The sequence below is a fragment of the Hyaloscypha bicolor genome, assembly GCF_002865645.1.
Source record: "Hyaloscypha bicolor E unplaced genomic scaffold K444scaffold_55, whole genome shotgun sequence".
Classification (NCBI taxonomy): domain Eukaryota; kingdom Fungi; phylum Ascomycota; class Leotiomycetes; order Helotiales; family Hyaloscyphaceae; genus Hyaloscypha; species Hyaloscypha bicolor.
This window is the reverse complement of record NW_020194557.1, coordinates 87,021-105,063: the sequence shown is the minus strand read 5'-3', so window position 1 is coordinate 105,063 and position 18,043 is coordinate 87,021. Positions and strand designations below refer to the sequence as shown.

Below are 18,043 nucleotides of genomic sequence, written 5' to 3'. Positions count from 1 at the left end.
GCTTAGATTTTTTTAGCGCCTGCATTGGCGCTCATTGGCTGACGATCAAAAGATCGACAACGTCGTCAACCTTGTTCCTCCATTTTCGTTCAACATCAACCACGACCGAACCATCGCGACTGCTTGCGCCTTGATTCAAACGCTCTTCAACACTTGATTCAAGCTCGTACCTTCATCTTCACACATCCTTGCATGCGAAAACAGCTATCACTTGCACCGGCGCGCCCGTGTTTACATCATGGGGACGCGCAACAATCCCAGCCCCGGCGGTCTTCGACCAGGCCTCGAGAACTCTACGAAGAGAACTCGAACCCGCAAGCAGCCTACTAGAGCCTCCAAGATGGCGACTGTCGAAAACGCATCCGATTCTGAAGGGGAAGTCGCGACCATGACTGAACCACGAACCCAAACTCAAAAACCTACCTTTCAATTCACATTCGAACCTCCCTCCTCCGCACCCCGACTTCAGACTGAGCAAGCACTCGCCCAATTAGTAGAGGCTGTAGAGTCCCGACCCGTCGCACCTCTTCGTTCTACTCGTCGCCATAATACCCGATCATCCTCTCGATCCGTTTCCCCTTCGCTTCTCAGTTCCGAACACACTGGTCACACCGAAGACCCAAAGCCAAAGGGCAAGGGCGCGGGCCGACCGAGATCTACATCAGCTTCTTCCACTCGCCAAGGTGTTGAAGCAACCAACGCGCGCGGTGGAAAACGCAGCCGAGCCGATTCGGAGAACCGCGATGTTGTCGATGCACAAACCACCAAGCGTGCCAAAGTCAACCACACCGACCCCTCCGATCGCCCTCAACCCGCTACTCGAAAGCGCAAAAACAATCTTAGAAACCAAGTTCCTGGTTCTCCGATCCCCGAAGTTCCAGAGGAAGAAGACGCTAGCGACAACAGATCCGTTAAGCGCAATAAGCTTCCGCAAGAAGAGTTGGAGTTCTCATACGTTCACATAATCAATACCTACTCTCCTCAACCACCTCGACAACCTTCTCATCCTGCTGAAGAACAGACCGAAGAAGCCATCTCGGAGCATTCCTCTTCACGCGCCCCACAACTGACTTCCATCAATCAATCTACTGAAACGCATGCACTTGCACAAGTTGAGTCTTCTCAGCGCAGTGATGCCAAGTCGAAACCAACCGAGATTGCTGAACAGCGAGCAATCCATGGCACGCCTACTTTATCAACCCCACAACAACCTGTCATCGAACGTACCGATGCACAGAGCAGCTACAGACGACTTGAGCCGGAAGGTATTGATCAACAGCGATCAACACTGCGCAACCGGTTTGAGTCTACTCCTCCTCTTCCAACGTTGAAGAACCCTCATCCAACCATTCGCTCTACCGCTACCTCCAACGGCTCACCCGTCTTGAGACAAGGTCTCCTCGATACACGTGTTGTACAAGGTTCAGCACGCGATGGCGGCGCAAAGATCCCTTCAAATCCTGCCGAGCGAGAGGCATACTTACAGAAGAACTATGGCAAGCCTAGATCCCGCATCCTCCACCCAGGCACCAAAACCGTCCTAGTGAAGAATCCGATCGACATCTTCGAAGATTCTGAGCATGAAGAGGACGAGACTTGCTACAACGACAAAGAGTTCAAGGAATGGAAAGAAGATTTGAGGGTGGCAAAAATTGCTTACGAGAAAGTCCGGTCGGGTGAAAGACTCCCTGAAGCAGAGCCATCCGGTCATGGAAAGCAACGTAGAATTGTAAGTACTGCGATAGAGCGTTCGCAACATCATCCACTAACCATTTTACAGACCAGACGCAAGCCCGGCGAGACGCCTCCGGCTTCGCGCCCACGTAGGAGAATTTTCATACCTGATGCGCTTTACATCCCTGGCAGTTCTACAGAGGAACCCATATTAACAACAAATGTCACGGTCATAGATGCGGCGCGTGTCATCAACGAGTGGACACAACGCAACCCGACAAACATTCTTCCATCTATCCAGAGATTTGAGGAGTTTCTCGAGGCTTCCAAATCCGAGGGGACGGCTCGAGTCCGTTCTGCAGCACCATCACCTGCTTCGCAGTGGGCAAACCCCCAAGCTCCCTCAAATGAAATGGTTCGGCAACGCCAAGACCTCCCTTCACCACGAGACGCCTCGGACCGTTCTAGTTCAGCAAGTCCCAATCCTTCAGATGGCGAAGCTGCAATCCATCACAGCGAGATGAACGAAACAGCTGAAGACCACGACTCTGTTGCGCTGCCTGATGATGATGATCAAGGGAACGACACAATGTCGGAAAATACAAGTGAAGTTGATGCCAATGAGGCAATCCCTACACTCCCAACCACACCCATTCAGACACCACCTCAACAGGCCCCTGAGCCTCGAGCATGGTCTGTCTTTACTACGGTCAAGAATGCTGTGTCTAGTCCATTCAAATTCCTTGGCGCCTTCACTTCAAAAGCTGGCGGTGCAGCTACTACTAATGGCCATGAGACAGAGTTTACATTCACCCACCCACATAAGCCCGCTCAGTCATTTACCACACCTACTCGATCGAATAGACAACGTGCCAAGCCTCAATCAGAGCGTCGAGGCACTGTTACCAATCAACGACGAGTCAGCAATTCAGCTCGTGTTCCACAAACGGAGCGCCAGCTACGACATGTCGACAAATCAACGCCTTTACACCTTCGCGGTGCTCCTTCCGCATCTGATATGCAGCGCCTGCATGACCAGCAAGCTTCTACGCGGCAGCGACAACGTGAAGCAGAAACTGCCAGCTCGGACAAGAATGAACTGAGCCATGGCAAGACCTTCAGAGCCCCCTCCCCATTGTCTGACTCCGATGATAGCGAAGAGGATATTGATGTCGATGCCGATGCCGATGATGATGATGATGATGATGTTGAAGTCATCAGTTCAGGCCCCAAGAAGGACTGGGCTTTCTTGCAGCGAAATAAGACAAATCTTCAGCCTCCCGGAGAACCGGTTCACATTACGGGCATGACTCCCAACATGTGGAAAGTTGTGGACAAAATTGCCGAAGAGGCAGGGTGGGTGGCCCGCGAGAACAATCAGCGGAGTGCTCCAGAGCCCAAATCAAATCTAAATTCACGTAGGGTTCACTTCCGGGTCGATGACGAGAACGAGTCGACTTCAAATGCGTGTGATGAGCCAGACGTTTGCAGAACACCCTCGTCCTCGTGGTCGCTACCTCAAAACAATTCCGTGTTCAGCCTAACACGCCAAGTTAAATGTAACCCCGACGATCCCAACGACCCATACTGGATGGTCCGTGATCCAACAATGCGTACTATGAAATTCCGAATGGTCAAGGCAGGTGATCCGGATTTCAGACATTTGAATATGTTCGGGGAAGAGGCTTGGTGGTTTAGATTACCCCCTGATTGGAAGAATCCAGAGACCTTCACTGAGCTTACCCACGGTCACGAGCCTGACACGAGAGGCCGATACAAGTGGCAGTGGGATAATTATATGGAAAATCCAGAGAATCTGGCGAAGGAGAAAGCACTGCTACTTAGGAGGTGGGACAAGATTCCCGAGGAAAAGAAGCAGAAGTTACTGCCCCGAATTAGACCATTCTTCAAAAACCTCATGAAAATCGGAGAGTTTGCGGAGGATTACGACCCCTCTTCGACAAGTGCAGCAACATCGAGCAGTGCTGGAAACCCTAGTGGTACATTCAAGGCCCCGAGCGATAGTGGAAGCGACGATGAAGATGATGAGGATGATGGTGACGATGATGACGATGATGAGGATGATGGTGATGATGCTCAGGTACAGTCACTTGGTCTTAGAACAATAGGAATAGACGCTGATGAATTGCAGACCAACACTACCACTGTCAGCGAGGCCGATTCTGCTCTCAAACAGAAGCAGTGGGATCAAACTCCACCGCCGAAGCCTCGACCAGGTAATGCTCAGCTGCCACAGCCACAGCCATCACCAACTCGCACAGCATTGGCTGCGGCGTTAGCCAGCGCAAATAAGCCCCGACCACTTATCCACGGGCCCAGCAACCTTCGAAACGTGACACAAATGTCACCCTTACAGCAAGCAGACCAGGAGAATCGCGAAAATGCGGACGAGAATGGTGCGAGAGGTACTACGGCTAAGGAGTCAGCCACGGATTTGACTGGAGTAAAGGAGACGATAAACGAGGCTCCCGCGAAGGAAACTTGGGTCAAGGAGTTTGATGAGACAAAGATGACTTCGGAGGAGAGGAGAAGACAGCTCCAGCAAGTGAGGGACGATATCATGAGTATCCCAGATTCGGATCTCCCGGTCCTCAAACTTCCAAAGGCGCCACTTATGAACATCCAGCTACCGAACGGAGCTGGCGAATACTCTGGTGCGATGAGAGATGATGTCAATGAAGCAACCCTGGCTGCTTTTGAGAAGATATTGATGGGGATGAAAACAAATGGCGGAAAGTAAGGATTTTTGTCTGGACAGGTGGTCAGCAGTATGGCTTGGATCCAGTTCCTAAGCGCTTGGTTGATTTAGTTCTCGAGCACTTGGTTGAGCAGGTCTCAATGTTCCATGACGGTTGGTCATTGTAGAATAGTAAAGGTCAATCAGTGTACAGATTATAGTGGAAGATTGGTTTGGATTGTTCCTGGGTGCTTGGTCGATTCAGTTCTCGAGCACTTGGTTGAGCAGACTTCTCCATATTCCTTCCATTTGTAGATTAGCAAACCTCGATGTACAGACAGTATGGGAAAATACAGCCACCTTTGACGGAGCAACCAGTGATGTTCAACGACCAAATGGTTCATCCTAATATTGTACAACTGCTTTTGACATGCGGATGTCATGGTTTCTGGCTTGTTTCTGGCTGACCTCCAATCCTCCATCCTCAATGTTCCATCAAAAAGGTTGATCACTGTAAACTCTCAAGATTCAATGTGCAAGGGAGCAGTGGGGGAGTACAGATTGGGCAGCCAGAATTGTTCAACGACCAAATGGTACATTCTAATATTGTACAACTTGCACGCGATCTGGTTCTGGTGTCCAAAGCGCCTTTGGAACACTCAACCTAGTCTCTACTCGCCTGCATTTGTTGCGCGATAACCTCAGCAAACCTCCCCACCACGTTGCCTTCTTCCTGCTTTGCTTCTCCCACGGCAAGCAGTACTTTCTTGATGCCGACGCCAACCTGATCAGTACCAGTCATCTCTCGAAGCTCATTAAGTGACTCTGCTAAATCTGATTCGTTGTCGAAGACTTGGACTTCTCGTAGCACCGATGCCAACTCCCCATGGGTGTTGATGTTTGGTACTGCGATCTCACGGTTGAAGATCTGAGAAAGATCCAGTTGTCGCAGCACTGAACGCTGTGACGTGGTGCCGATTATAAGAAGTCGGCGTGGCTGCAGTACATTAGTTTCATTGTTCGAGACGGTATGGGAACATTGCGTTGACCCAGGAGGTAAGGGAACATTGACTTACAGTAGGTGGCTGTTTAGTTAGAAGTACCATAAGCGCCTGTAGAACAGGATTTGAGAAGCGTGGCCCAATAGGCACCCATTCGATGATACGCTCGATATTGTCCACAACAACAATATTCTGAGGCGACTTGTAGGCATCTGTGAAGACCTTGTTGAGGTATTGAATCTTTGCCATTTCGCTGAATCCGACCATGTTCTCAGCCGAGACGAGCTTTATAAATGGGAAGCCAGAATCCTTCGAGATTTTGGCAGCGAGAGCTGTCTTCCCTGAGCCTGGAGGCCCATGTAGAAGAACAGAAAGTAAAGAATTGGTCTCGGACGTCCGGACAAAATCGACGAAGAGGCGGCCATCCTTCAGGATGTTCTCGATATAGGGGCTGAAGTGCAAAATTCCAGCACTCATGGCAGTCTCGAGCTCCTCTTCTGAGAATCCAAAAGCAGGCTTGACTTCTTCCAAAGCTTTCAAGAAGTCGTCACGATTGACCTTCATGTTCTCAATGTCGTCGCTGATACCTGCTACGGTACCAACCTTCACGTGACGGTTGAAAGCGAACGAGGATGCAGACTTGACTAGACCTGCAATCTCTGCTCCCGAGAAGTTCTTCGTCAAATGGGCCAGCTCCTGTACGTTGACATCTGATTCCATGACATTGTTATCTCGCATCTTCGCGGTGTGGATCTTCAGAATTTGAGCTCTTCCATGCTCGTCTGGCAGGGAAATCTCCATGTGCACCTCAAGACGTCCAGGACGTAGCAGTGCATCATCGATCATATCCATACGGTTGGTCATTCCAATGAGTAGGATATTGTTGAGTTGGTCAACTCCATCCAGCTTGGACAACAGCTGGTTGACAACACTGTCTCCCACTCCGGTTCCACCACCAGCTCCACTTCCTCTTTGCTTACAGACAGCATCTAGCTCGTCGAAGATGATGATGTGAAGACCGCTCTCTTCTCCCTTCTCCTTATACTCTTTCTCGGCATCCGCAAAGAGCTTTCGAATGTTTTCTTCTGACTGACCGACATACTTGTTCAGTACTTCGGGACCATTGATTACTTTGGGCTCTCGCGAATTCAACATCTTTCCGATTTGGCGGGCAATGAGTGTCTTTCCGGTACCTGGAGGACCGTAGAGAAGGATACCCTTCACGTGCTGAATGCCCAACTTTTCAATCAACCCTGGTGGGAAGATACGAGAAGCAAAGGCTCTCCGGAAAATAGCACCGAACTCTGTATCCAATCCACCAATGCCCATATTCTCAAATTTAAAATCCGGAGCGATGATTGAGTTGGCGGCCGGCCGCTTTGAGGATCCCTTGAGCTTGATCGGTGACTTGGCATCCTTATAGAACGTGATTGGCGTATGCCTGGTCAAGATACCCCTTGCAGTTGGTGTCGAAACTGTGGGAGCATTTCCTGAGCTTTTCTCCATGCTGAGGTCGACCAACTGGACAGTCTTGACAGTGAAAATCAATGGAATGTTCTTGTAGTCCATGATGAGCTTCTGTCCGGGAGCAAAGAGTTGGTTCTCGAATTGCTTGACGAAGACATCGGCCAAGACGTCCTGGTCATAGGGTGCGTCTGTGACTTTCTTGACAGATGCAAATCCTATGTCAACATCCAGAGCTCCTAGGTAGACATTTGGACCTTGAACAAACGGATCATAGGACTCGGCGATGATAGGGTCCATCATTCCAACGTCGCACCATGTTCGCTGGGGGTCGGACAAACTTATGCATCCTGGTGGGAATGAGTTTGTAGGCCGAGCTGTGACGACGTTCCGGCCGTTGAGAAGAATATAGATATCGGAGCCGTCTCGTGAAGGAGGGAAGTCTTGAGGTGATACGGCGCATCTGGCGCAATTAGCTCTGTTCAATGTCTCAATACACTTTAGTACACTCACAGGTTGCCAAATATGTACTGATTCGCCAGTGTCTTGTCTTCTACCTTGGCGATTCTCAGCTGTACTCTTCGAGCAGGAGAAGTCGGCCCCTGTCTTCCAACCGCTGGTCTGGATGGCATGGCTTGTCTTGGTGGTGGCATAGGCGCTCCATAGCTGCCTCTGGGGTCGGCATATCCCCCTCTGCCATCATCGTAGCCACCCATCATCGGTGTGTCGTCTCGTGGTGGAGGAGCTGGTGGCCTTCCGTAACCCGAAGCTTCCCTGCCTGCTTTAGGCCCCTGGCCAAAGAGGTTCTGGCGGATATTCATGTCGCCCCTTCCTTGTGTGGTTGTACTGAAGAGTAAAATGAGCTTTCTTAGCGGAGTTTCCCGAGTTAAAGTTTCCTTCAACGTCTGAACAGGTCTTCGAAAGGAGGGTGCCTTGTGCTAGCCTTGAAGTCGGGGTGTTCGTGTTCTGCCGTCAGCTTCAGAAGTGTCCTCTCTCGCAATGACTCCTCGCCCAGAAAGAACAGATATCCAGTACCGCAGGAATCAGTATATGTTCTAAGAGTCTGTCTGTCTGTCTTCTTCTGCAAGTGCAAATGCCAGCAAATACGAAATGAAATGAAGTTCCACCGGTGGACTGTTCCTTTTGTGTTGCGTTTGCTGTCTCTGGCAGGTTTTACATCAGCAGCCAGCGGCGACAAAGCGCTGAGTTTCGGGCTGGGATTCGCCCTTTCAGCCACCGGGTTCCCCGCCACGACCACAGCCACAACCTTATCGCAGCCTCGACTTGAGGACCTCAGCCTTGACCTCGATTTCTTTCTTCAGGTTGCGGATCACCAGTACAAAGTGCCAATAATGCCTCTGTAGGTTCTCGCTTTCATTCTTCTACCGACCTTGGAATACTTTCGATTTCAATACCTCCTTAGATGACCCCTCACTGAGTCCCTACAGCCACCTCCTAGGCAAGAAATCATGGAACGTCTACAATGCCGACAACATCGCAAAGGTGAAGCGCGATGAAGCAGCCGCAAAGGCCCTCGAAGAAGCAGAGGAACAGCGTATGCAAGAGCTGGATGCCGAACGACGAATCCAGATCCTCCGTGGCGAGATTCCAACCCCCTTGGCCATCGAAGACACGCCTCCTTCCAATCATGAAAGCCGAGAGAACCATACCTATGGCTCAGGCCGAGAACGAAAACGCAGGAAGAAAGCAGGCGAGAATGACACTGATTTCGAGCTCCGCGTGGCTCGGGAGGATCAAGCTTCGGCGGCGTCGAACACTGAGACTCAACTGGTTCTGCGGAAGGACAACAATGCGCCATTAACAGATCATAAAGGGCACATCTCTCTTTTCCCTACCTCTTCCCCTCATCCACCTGTGGAAAAGAATGCCGAGGCGGAGAAGGAGGCCGCGAAGAAGAAACGGGAATATGAAGATCAATATACGATGCGGTTTTCGAACGCAGCTGGATTTAAGCAGGGTTTAGAAAACCCTTGGTATTCGAAACCCACTGGTGGAGAGGTGGTAACAGAGGAAGAGGAAGTGGTAGGAAAGGATGTCTGGGGAAATGAAGATCCCCGGAGAAGAGAAAGGGAGGCTAAGAGGGTTGTGGACAATGATCCGCTGGCTTTTATGAAGAAGGGAGCGGCGCAAGTGCGACAGGTGGAACGTGAAAGGAAGTTATGGCGTGAGGAGAAAGAAAGGGAGCTGAGAGAACTCAAAGATGCCGAGAAAAGGAAGAAGCGGAAACGGAGACATGAAGACGAAGATCATGAGCTGGAGAGCTTCACGTTGGATGGCACGGAGGAGAGCTCGTCCAGAAGACGTGACAGAGAGAGGGAGCATAAACATCGACACCGACACTCAAGTCGAAGCTCACATGGGGAAGAGAGGAGACACAGGCATAGGCATAGGCACCACCGGCATCATGACTAATGAATTACAGCTACCATTATAGAATTATAGTAACCTGATTCTCGTTTCTTCCCAAAATCTCAGGATATCAAATCTCTTCCTACTCCTCTATCATAAACCAAAACCCTAATACTCAATCTTAACAGCCATCATCTCACTCTTACACAACTCCGCCACCTCCTTCGCCCCCAGCTCCTGCAAAGCCCCCTCAATATCCCCATACAACCCCTCACTAACCCCCTCCTTGCGGCTTGAATAAACATCCACACCAGCAGGCGTGAATAAACTCGGCGCAAACCACGTAACCACCCACCGCTCGTCCTCCCGCTCTCCCCACCCCAAAACCTCCCACCTACTACTCGCAATCTTCAATAACCCCTTCCCCCTCCACGCCCAAGCCCCGTCTCCCTCCGGCGTATCAACGCCATGAATCGCTTTCGGCTGCGGCATCCAGGTCTTCTCCGTGGGCACCGACTCGACCGTATCATCGAGACACACTGGGCCGTCGGGTGAAGACGGAGGCAGGATTTTATAAGTGATGCGCACGTTCTTTGCTTTTCTCCACATGGGCAAAGTGCTGTGTGTTACCGACCAGGTGCCTTCTAGCCACTCCAGTGGAGGAGCTTGCCATTCCGTAGAGGGGGCGAGGGAGTACTTCCTTGGACTTCGTAGGATGATGGAACTCGTTGGTTTTGTCGGAGAGGAAGAGGAGACAGGATTGCTGTCGTCTGCTGGGGTAGCTGCTGGGGCAGTGGTGTCGGCTTTGTCGGGACTAACAGAGGACGATTTGATAGTCTCCAGATCGTCTGTCTTGAATTCCATGATTCCTGCTGGCTCGGGGGTTGTGACGTTGAGAGGGGAGGTAAGGACTGGGTCTGCCATGCTGTTCGCTGTTTTACTGTTTGCTGTTTACTGTTTCATCAGTTTTTAAGTTAAAATGTGTGGGCGCATAATATACGATTAAGATATTGGGTGAATTAATTGCCACGTGGAAGGATAGATTGTGAGGGGGAGAGAGAGTTATATTCGTGGTGGAAGTGAGGTGTGATGTTGCGCAAGGTTAGTTGCTGAGATAGAACAGTAATCTACGTCACCAAAGACCCTTGTTTCACATCCAGGGACTGTGAAACATTGTCTCGTTCTTTCTAACCAAAAAAAGTCCTCTCAAGATAGCAGCAGAGGAATGAATCAATTGCCGTTAGTTGCCAAGAGCAAAAATAATGATCTAGAATATTTGATCGAGACCCTGTCTAAGGGTCATATGCAGGCTGACAAGCCTCGGCATGGTAGGACGTCTCAAATTGATGGTAGCACAGCATCCGCACAGATATCCCAGCATAAAGCCGTTATTCATTTTCTTAAGTCCACTCTCCACTATCTCCTCTCTTAACTTCTAGTAACAATTCCAAGCACCCACCTCACCACACGCTCATAGCTAAATCCGGGTATACCATCCATGCCAGCCATGCAATGCAATGCAAAATCAACAACTCCCTCAACCAACCCAGCAATTATGTATCCCTTAACACCCAACACAACGAGACACACAGCCAGTGATAGCCACTCTCACAATATCTACTCCTCTCTGAAAATGAACATGCTCTGTCCTCGCCTCTCGGACCTGCTGAGAACCTAAGAAATTCGTATGCATCATCGACAGACAAGACCGTCAAGCCGTAACAGGATAAAAACAAACAGAGAATGTAGAGACCGTAGTAGCACACATTAAAAGCGACATGTTGATCACAAGAAAAGCAAATCAAAGTATAAGTTATTACAAGTACCCGTCTGAGAACGGACTCGTGGGAAGTTTCCGAGGAAATTGCGAGGTCGGTGGAGGCGTTAAAGGTATGAACGGAGCTGGAAGATGTTGAGTATATGGTTGATGAGCGCACTGATTGTAGGGGCGTGGCCGATCATTCTTGAATTATCTTCCCATATCTCACAATCTCCTCGTCAGACAATGCTGCCATCCACAGGCATCTCTCGGTAACTCCTTCGATGGGTAAGAATCTGTACAGCTGGCTTGCCTCGAGTAGCCTGAGGAGATTCTTGACGATTGTAGCATCAGTACGGCATCGCTCGAAGTTAACCAATGGCTCTGTTGTTGGCGTACTCGCAATTTGACTTGGTCTCTCCGAATTGACCAAGAGATCGTGAGTGTAGATGCCGACAAACGGGATGCAACCTTGATCAGCACCAGAGCCTTCCATCTCTGCTCTCAGATTATGGAAGTTGTGTGTGGGAGTTACAAGATCCTCGAGTTGCTTTAACGTCTGCATGTCGACTTGTGGAACATATGCCCATGTCTTTGTCAGACGTGAAACGTCCTTCGAAGTAAGCGCCACAGTGAGCTGTGTCATGGTCGCAAAGTTGCGATACTTTCGACAATGAGCAGCAATGTGGATATACTTGATGATACATTGAACTCGTTCACGGAGATCCTGGGTCAAGACGACTTCCGAAACTGCCCATTTCACCATAAGATTGAATCTTGCGATGACGACCTCAACACCACGGGGTTCAGAAGTACGCAGAAATTCTACCCATGATCTGGATTCTGTAGAAGCATCTTTCCAGCGCATCTCAATCAAATCTTTCCAGTCAATCTCATTGAGAGCATCCTTCTCAATCAAAGTGAATTGCTGAGCCAGAACCTGAGAATCAAATGCCAGAGTGAATGGCAAATGAACGGAAGTTTTCCGAGATGCCTCCGGAATACGATGAGATCTGAGCGGGTCCATCGACGGCGATGCACCTCTATCACCTCCCAATCCTCCAATGGCAGAAACCGCAGTCGGAGTAATCTCAGGCGTTGGGGGCATCGGTGTCTTCGCTTGCTCGAGCTGCCTTGCATGGATTTGTGGAATGTTTGCTGTATTTGGTGATAACTGAAGAGCTTGCACCAGAGTCATTGGTGGCGATGGCGGATGTCGTAATGGATGCGACGGGAGTGCAACCTCCGTGATAACAGTTCCAGGTCGAATGGGAGGGAAGCCTCTTGAGTTGGCAGAGTCATGTTCAGTATACTCGGTTCTTGAGATGACCTCCACCGAGAGTTCAGACGAGAGATCGCTTCTTTCATCACTGTCGCTATCTAAGAAAGATTGGTCGACGCTTGGTCTTGTGGCACCGACCGAGATCTTTTTCATGCTGTCTGTTTCTTCAATAAAATCGAAGGAGTTTGCATGGGAGGATTTTGGAGAAGGCAATTTTCTCTCATTACTCGCCCCAACAAGGATTGAATGATCCGACCAGTTTCGCTCTCTTCTGCTGCGGCGTTCATGACCGTCGTCTGTTGAGCCCCTCTCAAGGAGGGGAATGGAGTTGTAAGAATCTATGGATACTGGAGATTGGACTATCGGCTGCAGTCCTTTGGGTTGATAGACAGCAGGTTGCAATTCTTCCGGACGTTGAACCTGCAGAGGCCTATAAGCGGTAGGTGAAGGACCTGGCTTTACGATGGGCGTTTCCAGAACGTGATTCTGACGATGCTTTCGCTTTTCCTCTTCGTCATCAAGGGTCAGTGTGCTAACATCAAATGGAGCAGCACCAAAACTGTTGAACTGGCTTGGAATATCCCGAGGCTGACTTTGCCCTGAAAGGTCAGACCGTCGCTGCTCGTATTTTCCTTCCAATTTCAATAACGCAGACTCCACGCCCCCGTCGTCGTCCGCATCGTCAGGTATCTGAGCAAGCATTTGAGCTTCCTTCTCAAACGAGGGGCGCATTACGGGCTGAGACGAATGCGTGCTGAACAGTGATACATGTGGCTTAGGCGAGGCTTCAGCTAATGCACCGAGGGAAAAGGTGTTATTGGCGTTTGACTGCGACTGATCGTAGTCGCTGGTCCCGACGTCAACGTAGTCGGTCGAGTCGTTCCCTAGCAAGTACGAGCTGCGCACTGATTCAGAGTAGGCTGTCAAAGAGCCGGTTGACATTGGTCTCCGGAGAGGGTGGACGCTCAGATCACCCACGTTAGTAACGGCTCTCAGGTCACCACCAGGACGTCTTCGGAGGACACGGAGTGGTAATGGTACAGATTCTACATGTGACATGCGTTCAGCATCTTCGGCTTCGGAGAACGTGCTCGCATCGAAGCTGCGCTCACTCCTCTGTCTCGTAAATCCACTATGATAAGAAGCATATCGTCGTAAGGATAGGGATCTCTTGGATTTGTAGGACTGGCTTCTTGGCGGGCGCATAGCCAGCCGTCCAGGAGGTCGATGGCTAGGGGAGTATTCATCTTCTCTTGAAGGGCGAGAGTCGACTATCAAGGACGGGGTTCCCTCAACGGTTCCGTCAAACGAAAACGACCGTTTGCCTGTGTGGTTCCCCAACAGATGTGACGATCGTCGAGGCGTTCCTAATGGTGCTTCAGGGGGCGTTGAAGGGGGAGTCGGGCCACCAGAAGGTTGCATGAAGGCGTCGGCAAATGTGTCTACTGACGGATTCATCGGCAGCGCACCGGTCATAAAGGGCAGATCTAGAGGTAGAGTATCGTCAACGATAACGATAGATTTACTACCAGTTGTCATCTCGCTGACAGGCGCGCGGCGATTCCCACTTCGGGATGTCTCAAGAGTATCGTCCGGTTGCATGCTGGAGTATTGGAGACCAAGGTCGCGCTCACTACTCCTATGCGATTTGCGTCCTTCTGCTGCTTGCTGCTTAGCCTCGGCTTCAGCGTCTTCTCGCACGGCCTTCTTAAAATCTTCAGCGACCTCTGCACCCAGTAAATCGATTCGCATCGGTGCTTTAGCTCCAGTATTCTTAGGACGAGCCTGGGGGACAACAGCTGTCCCTGGCAGTCGATTGATAGTAGCGCCGCGAATACCAAGTGGGGGAATATGGGGAAAGCTGCCTTGTGTTGGTGAAGAATTCGGACTAGGGCCGGTTCTGGTGCTCAAAGCTCGACGAACACTGCCCAACAGCTTTTTCATTCCTGGTCCTGACATCGCGGAAGGGCCTTTCTGATTTGCTGGTGGCCCAGGAAAGAATGTTGTTGCCCGATTTGCCTCAGCTGGAGTACTTGGAGCGATTACTTCAACGAATGCTTGCCCAGGGGGGAACATATTCCCTCTGACAAGGCTTCCAGCATATGGGAGGGCAAGAAGGATTTCGGTACTTTTATAAATAACTTTTTGGACAGATTGCTGCGCTCGTTGGTCTCTGAAGGAATCCGAAAAACTGGCACTGCGCTTGTGTGCATGCGTTGGACGGACACGCTTGCCAGTTAGAGCTTTTGGGGTCGTTGCCACATGAGGGACTGGGTCGTATATTGAGCTCGCGGGGACTGGATGGGCACCAACGGGATGGGCAGCTCCTGCTCCTCGAGGGGTACGGGAAGGAAACGAACATGAGACGAAATCCTCACTGACGATACTACTAGGAGAAAGTGGTGGCTCATCTGGTAGGTTGTCAACGTGGACAGTTGGAACACGAGGAACCACCACTGAATCTAGGTGCCCAGCGCGAGACACATCAGCAAAGAAGTTAAGGCCGTCTGCGGCTGAGGGGTCTCGGTCGGTAAAATCCGGCTCGATGATTCCGTCAAGCCTGGGTGGCCCATTTGGTTGCGTTTCCCAAAAGCTTGGGTCTAGCCTTGGATTTCGAGATCCGGCAACACCTCCGGGAAGGATAGCAACATCAGCCCCCAGATCAATATCGAAGTCAGGTCCATCCCAGTACAGTGAACACACTCTTCTCCAGCACTTCTTAAGCTCCCCGAGGATCTTCAGAGGCACTTTGGTCCGGACAGGATCTTGTGACAACTCAGTGACAAAATTATTGAGAAGGTCACAGAATGACTTCCGCAGGTCGTAGTCAACAACATAATCATCCAGAAAGTAGTTCAAGATCCAGTGTCGGATCGCAACAAAGGTTCTGACTCTTACCACCGTCCCCGTCTCATCGTCACGGGAAAGAGCCCATTTTAAGCGCGCGATGAGCATGTATAGAAGATCAGTGGTCTCTAGAAAAGAGCGGAAGGTCAAGAAGAAGTCAGAGAGAAGATCGTAGTCAACGAAAGTGGGTGATGTGATCTCAGCGACTAGACGCGCCGGAGTTGCAGCCCTGATCCCACGACTCATCGAGTATCGGACAACTGAAGGATGATCGCATGCAGGTTTGAAGGTGAGGGCATCAAACATCTCAGGGATAATCGCGACTCGTTGTCGAGCAATACCAGGTGACTGCAACGAGGGACCCTCGAATGGACTTGACGGGGCCATAGCTGGAAAATGCGGTTGGGGTGACGCGTCAGAGTGCCGCCTCGAAAGGATTCGAGCAGAAGGGTGGAAGCTTGGATCTCTGGAATTATCTCTGCCTGAGAAGACACTCGAGCGCATATCATCGGTGGTAGTCATGGACCCGCGAAGAAAGGCTGTACCCCGCGTACTGAACCTCGGCGTGCCAAGTTTGTACGAAGGTATAGGAACCTCAAGAGTCGGTATGCCGTCGAAACTTTCGAGAGATTTAGGTCCTGTTCCAGGCCTCTCTATCACCACCCTGAATGCGCCAACATCGGAGTCCCGTACAGGTCGTTGCTGTTCATCGATGGTGGAATACGAGTGTGCGCGCTGGCGGTGTGGTTTCTGGGACGGGATTTTGCATTGTGGCAAGTAGTGATCCCGAGTGGGAAGTGCGGTCGAGGAAGGCGAACGTGTTGGCGTCCAGAGACTATCTCGTGGGGTCTTGTCTACTTCTTCGTTGCGGGCGACCAACGCATCAAGTCCAGCGGTGCTTGGTGGGGTGACGGGAAACACAAATGAAGGTTGAGGGTATCGTTGGTTTGCAGGGCGGATGGTAGGGCTATTCACTTGTTAGCCAATGTTTATACAAACGTCATGCCTTGTCATAGAAATATCATCCTGCATCATGCCTTACCGGAGGTATATTTTGCCATTGTTTCCAACCTTGGCAACGGTGAACTGGCGTCCTTCTCGTCCAGCAGAGCCGCCGTCTGGGGTAATGTCAAATTTCAGATCCTCTGCCTCTCTTCTCGCCCGGCGGTTGATACTGTTCTCCTTGCGCAGCCCCTCCTGGAGTTGTTTCTTCTTCGTCAACTCCGGTGATCGATTCCCGATTGTTTTTGACCGAGGGGCAGGGGCGAGCGTGATTCCGCCTTTTGGAGCCCCGTCAATCTCTCTGATGGTCGTGGAAATGCGAGTCGTCTTTGCAAAGCGGCCCCGCGGCGACATTCGGTCTCGTTGACGCTGCCGCAGGCTCTCTGGCGTGCGATTCTTGGCCGAATGTGAGGCCTGAACAGGGGCCTCTGCCTCCATCCTGCTGCCACTCGTTCCAACAATGCGGCAATCAGCACCGTCGACCCTTTCCCTTTTGCGAATGCATTGATGTCGGATTCGATTCGATCCGATTGACGCCGTCGGTGATCGTTGGGGAGAAGAGAGCGAGCGTGTCTGTGGAAGGAACGATAGAAGGGGAGGTCTCTGGCAGCACAGGCAGAGGCAGAGGCAGGGAAAGTGCCTGGTTGGGGGTGTTGCTTTGGAGTGCAGAGTGCAGCTGCAAGGCAGACAGAGGGCAGGGCAGGGCAGGGTAGGGCAGGACACGCAGGACACGCAGGACACGCAGGACAGGCCTCGTTGCTGGGCGTCATGGGCATTGGAGAGTTGGGAGGGAGGGAGCAGCCGCCTGTCCGGGCAGCGGAGTGGGGATTCGCCCCTTTCGCGACGTCCTCGATGCCTGCGCGCTGCCAACCCGACTGCAGGGGCTAGACAATGCAACATACATGACAACGACGACGACTACGACCTCAACTACGACCTCAACTATGACTACCGAGTGCTCCCTGTGCTAGTGACCGCCTGGGCATACGCACAAAGGCTCGTTCTGGGCTTCGCAGGAAATGCAAATCCCGGCCCGTCAAAGGCCTGGTCGATCGATGGTCGTCTTTACTAGACTTTGGGCTCGAATATTGATCAATTTACCACAATCCACAAGATACTGCCCAACGGTGAAGGAAGTCTCCCTCCCGAGAGACCGAGGGCCGTTGCGGCATGAAAAGGAAGCATTTTTGCGACACTCTGCAAGTCCAGAAGCCAGAGTCATTCTCCGTGGCCACGCCGCCGAGGCATAGGATGTCTTGCTCTGCCTGACTGCCGATGAGGTCGTTGACGCTGTGGGGGAACCGACAGACCAGCATGCACAAGCAGAAGCAATTGCAGCCGGCGGGGTCGTTCGGGCCAGCGATTTGGTCTGGACCTCATCCCAAGGCAGCCAATCAGCCACTACGGAGTCCGACCTTTCTCGTACAGTACGGTACTCCGTACTGTATCTCAAATGGCGGATTTCATCTCAGCTGGAGCGCATCCTCTCCAAAAGGAGCTGAACTGATCGACTCGATTTGAGCAGTCCAACCACTTCGTACTATTGAAAAGCTGTGCGTGCAGCCACTCAGCACTGCTAAAGCCTCAGGGAGACAGACACAGATCCTGAGCAGTGAGCAGTGAGCACCCGCCAGCAGAAGTGTCCCTGACTCCCCTGCTGAAAAAATTGCCCAAACGGGCGGGATGCTTTTCGCGCTGTGACCATTGGCAAGGGGGGGGCGAACGAGATCATCAGATCTTTATCGCTGCGGCCTCCAATGCCTCCAATGCCTCCCTGGTCTGTTCTGGTCAGTCAGTCGTCACCGTGCTTTTCGCACACAAGTCACCGCGGTTGCACAAGAGGACACACCTCACTCTGAGACTCCTTCATGATGTGACTACCACCGCCGTGCCAACAGAAAGCTACAGTAGACGCCAGAAGTATCTCGACATCACAATCACAATTT

The 18,043-nt window shown here is 51.3% G+C and overlaps 6 protein-coding genes across 6 annotated transcripts; 3 read left to right on the top strand and 3 right to left on the bottom strand.

Moving 5' to 3' along the window:
• The first annotated feature begins 96 nt into the window (after positions 1–96).
• On the top strand, positions 97–1,797 carry K444DRAFT_357878 (uncharacterized protein). Its single transcript, XM_024872149.1, has 3 exons — positions 97–1,299; positions 1,502–1,729; positions 1,781–1,797. The coding sequence occupies exons 1-2, from the start codon at positions 239–241 to the stop codon at positions 1,542–1,544; spliced, it is 1,104 nt and encodes a 367-aa protein (XP_024738793.1). The 5' UTR covers positions 97–238; the 3' UTR covers positions 1,545–1,729; positions 1,781–1,797.
• Positions 1,798–4,511, top strand: K444DRAFT_357879 (uncharacterized protein). The gene is made up of 4 exons (XM_024872150.1): positions 1,798–1,823; positions 1,911–3,030; positions 3,097–3,775; positions 3,827–4,511. The coding sequence occupies exons 2-4, from the start codon at positions 2,087–2,089 to the stop codon at positions 4,433–4,435; spliced, it is 2,232 nt and encodes a 743-aa protein (XP_024738792.1). The 5' UTR covers positions 1,798–1,823; positions 1,911–2,086; the 3' UTR covers positions 4,436–4,511.
• Positions 4,512–5,036: 525 nt separating this feature from the next.
• On the bottom strand, positions 5,037–7,658 carry K444DRAFT_525659 (vesicular-fusion protein-like protein sec18; the record flags this gene model as incomplete). The annotated part of the gene is made up of 3 exons (XM_024874463.1): positions 5,037–5,369; positions 5,449–7,300; positions 7,351–7,658. The coding sequence occupies 3 exons, from the start codon at positions 7,656–7,658 to the stop codon at positions 5,037–5,039; spliced, it is 2,493 nt and encodes an 830-aa protein (XP_024738791.1).
• A 294-nt stretch (positions 7,659–7,952) lies between these two features.
• K444DRAFT_718402 (uncharacterized protein) lies at positions 7,953–9,334 on the top strand (the record flags this gene model as incomplete). Its single annotated transcript, XM_024888426.1, has 2 exons — positions 7,953–8,077; positions 8,202–9,334. 2 exons carry the CDS (start codon positions 7,953–7,955, stop codon positions 9,268–9,270), a joined length of 1,194 nt encoding a protein of 397 aa, XP_024738790.1. The 3' UTR covers positions 9,271–9,334.
• A 41-nt stretch (positions 9,335–9,375) lies between these two features.
• K444DRAFT_651888 (uncharacterized protein) lies at positions 9,376–10,408 on the bottom strand (the record flags this gene model as incomplete). The annotated part of the gene is made up of 2 exons (XM_024885744.1): positions 10,034–10,408; positions 9,376–9,931 (listed from the first exon to the last, which is right to left on the bottom strand). Exons 1-2 carry the CDS (start codon positions 10,129–10,131, stop codon positions 9,376–9,378), a joined length of 654 nt encoding a protein of 217 aa, XP_024738789.1. The 5' UTR covers positions 10,132–10,408.
• Positions 10,409–10,670: 262 nt separating this feature from the next.
• K444DRAFT_558550 (uncharacterized protein) lies at positions 10,671–16,744 on the bottom strand. Its single transcript, XM_024876830.1, has 2 exons — positions 16,138–16,744; positions 10,671–16,062 (listed from the first exon to the last, which is right to left on the bottom strand). The coding sequence occupies exons 1-2, from the start codon at positions 16,533–16,535 to the stop codon at positions 11,166–11,168; spliced, it is 5,295 nt and encodes a 1,764-aa protein (XP_024738788.1). The 5' UTR covers positions 16,536–16,744; the 3' UTR covers positions 10,671–11,165.
• Positions 16,745–18,043: the final 1,299 nt, after the last annotated feature.